The sequence below is a fragment of the Elephantulus edwardii genome, unplaced genomic scaffold (genome assembly GCF_000299155.1).
Source record: "Elephantulus edwardii isolate Elephantulus edwardi_28Jun2011 unplaced genomic scaffold, EleEdw1.0 scaffold00016, whole genome shotgun sequence".
NCBI classification, from domain to species: domain Eukaryota; kingdom Metazoa; phylum Chordata; class Mammalia; order Macroscelidea; family Macroscelididae; genus Elephantulus; species Elephantulus edwardii.
In genome coordinates, this window is record NW_006399766.1 from 22511768 (window position 1) to 22517682 (window position 5915).

The 5915-nt window shown below is 36.9% G+C and overlaps 1 protein-coding gene across 1 annotated transcript in view; it reads right to left on the reverse strand.

Moving 5' to 3' along the window:
• Positions 1-835: 835 nt before the first annotated feature.
• Positions 836-5915, reverse strand: part of MCF2 (MCF.2 cell line derived transforming sequence) — a 77940-nt gene continuing 72860 nt past the window's right edge. Inside the window, exons 27-28 of the mRNA XM_006881897.1 lie at positions 1297-1409; positions 836-979 (exon numbers count right to left, since the gene is read on the reverse strand). Coding sequence (XP_006881959.1) covers positions 836-979; positions 1297-1409 — 257 coding nt within the window. The remainder of the gene's footprint in view (positions 980-1296; positions 1410-5915) is intronic.

Genomic DNA, 5915 nt, shown 5'->3' on the forward strand with positions numbered 1-5915 from the left:
ATAAATCTCGGCTTTAGGGTTCTCAATGAAATATCTTACTGTGTTTTCAGTGAAAGTAAATTACATTCTTATTTAACAATTTCTGTATAAATTGGTTAAATGTGAGCGTTCTCAATAGTTTTTAAGAGTCTAAAGGATCCATAAGATTAAAAAAGTTCGAGAACTGCTGGTTTAGACAACTAACTCTGAGCAAATATTTTATCAGCTCTGAGCTTCAGTTTCCTCATCTGGAAATGGGCATAAAAGATTCTGCCCTTTCTCACATTAATACTGTGAGGATTAAATTTTAGATCATCTGGTAAACCATAAATTGCCACAGAAATGAGCATTATAAGAATGTGTTAGGAGGAGAAAGTTTATTTTGCTACATTTTCAAGAAAGTGTGCCAAAGTCCATGTTCTCCAAGCCATTACTCCCTTCCCCCAGCTCCAGCCCTGTGATGTTCTTTTTAGGGACCCTAAAGTTTAAGTATGACAGCAATTGTGAGGATGGCACAGTGTTGGACATTGATTTGTTTGTTGTCTGTAGGGTCATTGTGAGTCATACTTAAACTCACTGTGCAGCCCAGTGGCTTCAAGCACTAATATCAGAATTGCCAAATTGAATCCGCTTTTTTGGAGGAAACCTGGGAGTAAAGGATTAGAAAGGACCCTTTCCGTTTTCTAAACTGATGGCTTTATTGGAGATTTATCTATACTCTGGTATCTCATTGGAATTACAGTTCTTAAAAATGAAACAAAACATTCATTATTCTTCTGAAAAGTAATCTTTTACAAGGTATGTCCTTGTTCTAATATTCTGATATGTAGGATCAAAAGTACATTTTTTTGAGAACTTAGTGAAACTTATGCCCCCGGATGTTGTGATATAGTTTTTTAAACACAGAATGTTTCCTTCCTATGGTTCCTAATTTGGAACCTAAACTGATTTTTTTACGTATACTTGCAGCTTCTTTGTTCTCGGAGTTTCTCTCACATGCCTAAATAGAGAAAATAGTGGTAAAACTCAGTGCAAGATAAAACTTGTCAATTCAGAGAGACTTGGAAAGATTCAGCACTTATCCCATCAACTTCAGAAAGGGACTTCATAGATAATGCAAACAAGTTCTACTTAAAAAGAGATGTCCTTATGAAATGTTCATAATCAAAATTGTTTCAAATTCTTTGCCCATGAAATATATCTGATGATCTCAAGGATACAGAGATGTTTGCTATTTTAGCAGTAAAACTGAAAATGGTCCCACTTTCAGCAGTAAAACTCTCTCAAGTGTTTTAATTATACTGTGTCATTACTAACCATTCCGGGCCTATCTTCTACTTCATGCTCTGCCAAAGAAGAAAATAAAAGTTCTCTTGACCCTTCTTTGGGTTCTTCAGAGGTTTCTGAAGAGAGGGATATCTCGGTCCAAACTGTAGAAAAAGAAAGGGAGGGTTAAAGTTACTGAATAGTCTTGGTTCGACACAAGGAGAGAAGTCAATCAAAATGGAACAATCAAGGCTGTAAGCTCCAATGGACCAAGAAAAGAATCTTTCTATACAGAGGCACAAAACAGAGAGATAGTAGATTCAGTCTCAGACCACCAAACAAAACCAATATGACAATGAAGTAAGTCACATTAACATTCTGGTATCCTAGTGCTGGTAAAAGGTATGTTTACACTATGTTGCAGTCTCTTAAGTGTGCAATAGCATCACAATCTTTGAATATTGTGAGAATTAAAAAAAAGTGACAGAGACAAAATGGATGGATATATTGTTGGATGCATTGTACAAAGTGGCCAAGAAACGTTCAGTTTGTAAAAAAAAAAAAATCTGAAAATCTGTGAAGCACAATGAAACAAGGTAAGCCTGTAGAGTGAACAAAATTGTACTGTTTTAAAATTTCTGATAGTTTAGAAGGGATCTTGAATATGTTTCACATCATTTCTTTTTACAGTTAAATGTTGTGTTGGTGGTGCACAACCAAGAGAGGATAACATTGATGAACTGGACTTTCTAAACATTCAGTGTCTGTGTGCATCAAAACCTTTTTCCAGTTCTAATTTCCTTGGGGTATATTAGTAGTGGAATAAGTGGGTCATATGTAATGTCCATGTTCAGCTTTCTGAGGAAACATCAAACTGCATTCCAGAATAGTTGTACCATTTTACAATCCCGCTAACAGTGCATGAGAGTTCCCATCTCTCCACATCCTGTCCAACATTTATTGCTTGCTGCCCTGCTAAACTTTGCCAATGTTACTGTACTGGGGTGAGATGGTATCTCACTATGGTTTTTGTTCGCATGTATGTTATTGCCAGTGGTTATGAAGATCCATACACCAATGTCCATAGCAACATTATTCACCATTGCAAGATCATGAGAACAGCCCAAATGTCCAACTACAACTGAATTGGCTGGAAAAATTGTGGTATATTAACACAATGAAATACTATGCAGCACTCAGGAGCAACAGTTTTGAAAAATAATACTTACCTTGAGAGATACTGGCAAGCATTAAGCTGAGTGAACTAGCTCAGTCTCATAAGGACAAATACTGCATTCTAAAAAAGTTGCAAATAGAGATACCATTTGACCCAGCAATTCCACTACTGGGAATATACCCTGAAGAGACCATAGCTGACATCCAAGCAGTTATATGCACACCCATGTTTATTGCAGCTTTGTTCACAATAGCAAGGAGTTGGAAACAACCTAAGTGCCCATCAACAAACGAATGGCTAGAGAAGCTGTGGTATATTCGCACAATGGAATACTATGCTACATTAAAAAACAAGGAACTCATGCAATATTATTCAAAATGGTTGACTCTGGAGAACATTATGCTGAGTGAAATATCCCAGTCACAAAAGGACAAATATTACATGATGCCACTGTTGTAGAATGGGACTGTCCTTGGGGTTGGGGAGAGACTGAGTAAGATGGGTTCAATAATGTATACTGCACTGAAACAGAGGAGGGAGAAAACTGTTTAAAAGAGATATATAACTAGGTATTTCTGTCATCACAGGAGACTAGAGCGAGGGCTACATGGTGGAGGGGACCTGGGGGAGGGTTTGTAAAAGAATGAAAGAATCTTTTCTTTTACTTTTCCATAATTTCTGGACTCATGTACTTATAACTTGTTAGTCAAATTTGTGTCTTCTAGGTTGCAACACCCCCATGATACATCTTCAAGGATATGAACATGTACGGCCAAGCGCAATCAATAAGAGTGCATCTAAATTCCAAAATCAATCTCCATAATAGTCTATGTGTTTCCTACTGCCAAAGGGGCCCTTTAGAGTAGTGAGAAAAGACCTTCACCCTGAAACCCACAGCGTCCCTTTTCAGCAGGAAGTAGCTAAGAGAATACGCCATCCCCTTTTCCTTATGACTCAGGGTGAAGTCTCTCTCAGGGAGGAGTGATAGGGAATGGCAAAGGACACACTGACAAAGGAGATTAATCAGAACTGGCTTTGACAAGCACTGTGGCATTTGGACAAGAACAAACTGGGAGGAGGGTAGAGAGAATAGTGCAACAAGGAATGAATGGAAACCCAAAATCTCTGTAAATGTTTATGAAAATTAATAAAATATAATTATAGAAAAAAAATTTTAAAAAAATAAATATCCAGTTCAGATAAAAAAAAATCATTATTGTAAAAATAAAAGGATCACTACTAAAACATGTATGTATGCAAGGAAGGGAGGGGTGGAAGTAGGGGAATGAGGATGGGTAGGGGCAAAACCAGAGGGGTACACACTTTGGTGGGTGGAGGGAGGGGGTGAAAGAAATGGGAAGGATCCGGCAGGGACCTTAAAAGATTAGGTAATGACGGGAAAGGTCCAATGCACAATCTGAATGAAGAATAATGTGAAACACAATATATACAAACTTTGTGAGCAAACCATATAAATTTTTTTAAGAAAAGAAGAAGTATGAAACAACAACAAACAACTATTAGTAAAGAATGAATAGAAGTATCCATATTTTCTCTAGATTTTATCTAGGGAAAATATTAGAGAATACCACACTGAATCAACTTTAATGACACTGGAAAACAGAAACAAATCTTTAAGTAGTTTTGTCTGCTTCATAAATTGTGCTTGTTGCATACACAAATTAATAAAACAGTCATAATCATAAAAAACCAACCCTAAACTTTTTCCAATATGTGAAAAGAAAATTTACAAACTGGGAAAAAACATTGGGCAATGACATCCCACACAAGGGTCTACTATGAAAATTCTCAACATACTACAAGGAAAAGTACCACAAGGAAAAGACAGATAACCCAATCACAAAATGGGCAGAAGGTATGGAAAGACTTCGCACAAAGACTTTCAGATAGCCAACATGATAGACACATGAAGAAATGCTCAAAATCATTGACAATAAGAGCAATGCAAAACAATATACCGAGATACCATCTCACTCCAGTAGCAGTAGCAAAGTTTAACAGGACAGAAAGCAATACATTTGGGAAAGAATGTGGAGAAATTGAAACTCTCATACATTGTTGGTAGGATTGTAAAATGGTACAACTACTCTAGAAGGCAGTTTGGTGTTTCTTCAGAAAGCTGAATATAGAATATATAAATATATAAATAGTTGCTGTTGTTATGTGCTTTCGAGTCACATAAAAATAAAATTAAAAAATTAACAATATATACATAAATTAAATACAGGTATTCCACTGCTTGGATCCTATTTTCCCCAAGGAAAATAGAACTGAGACATAAATGGATATTTATACACTAATGTTCGTAGCAGCGTTATTCACAATAGCAAGAGCATGGAAACAACCCAAATGTCAAACCAAAACTGAATGGATTGGTTCATTCACACAAAGTAATACTATGCAACATATAGGATCTATGATTTTTATCACAAGAGTCCAGAATTAAGGTTGCATAGTTGAGTGTACTCATGGTAGGTAGGGGTGTGGGGTGTGGGGGGACTGTATACCAATGAAAGAATTTTTCTTTTACTTTTCAAAGAGAGGAGTGAACTGGGGGAGAGGGGTGGGCAGGGAGAAAAGTGCAACAATGAATGAATGGAAATCCAAAATCTCTGTAAATGTTCATTCAAATTAATAAAATTTTTAAAATATTATATAAGATATTGGAGAGTTGGACAGTGAATAGGGATGATAGAAAGAGAATTGATGCCTTTGAGTTGTGGTGCTGGGCAAGAGTGTTGAATATACCATGGACTGCTAGGAGAACAAACAGGTTTGTCCTGGTGAGGGTGAAGCCAGAATGTTCCCTGGAGTCAAGGATTCTGAAGGTCCGTCTGACATACTTTGGGCATGTTGCAAGGAGGGACTGGTCCTTGGAGAGGGACATCATGTTTGGGAGAGTGGACGGGCGGCGCAGGAGAGGAAGACCCTCGATGAGATGGATCGATTCTGTGAGTGGAGTGGTGGGAATGAATGTGTTGAGACAGCGAGGTTGGCCTAGGATAGAACAGCGTTTAGGGTTCTTGTACATAGAGTTGCTATAAGTTGCAAATGACTTGGTGGCACATAACAACAACAACAACAACAACACTTACTTATATAACATGGGAAAGGCTAAACTGTCACTATATGTAGATATTATCATGTACACAGAAACCCCAAGGAATTAAAAACAACAACAACAACAACAAAACCTGTCAGAGCTAGTAGAACAATTTAGTAGAGTGGCAGGATACAAGATCAATATACAAAAATCAGTGGGATAACTCCACAGTAACAAAATAAAACCCCACAAAACAAAATCACAAAGAACACTAAGAAAGCAATATCATTTATAATAGCCAACAACAAACTGAGATACTTAAGAATAAACCTAACTAGGGACACAAAAGAAAACTACAAATACTTCAGCAAGAAATAAAAAAGGCATATATATATAAATGTGTGTGTGTGTGTGTGTGTGTGTGTGTGT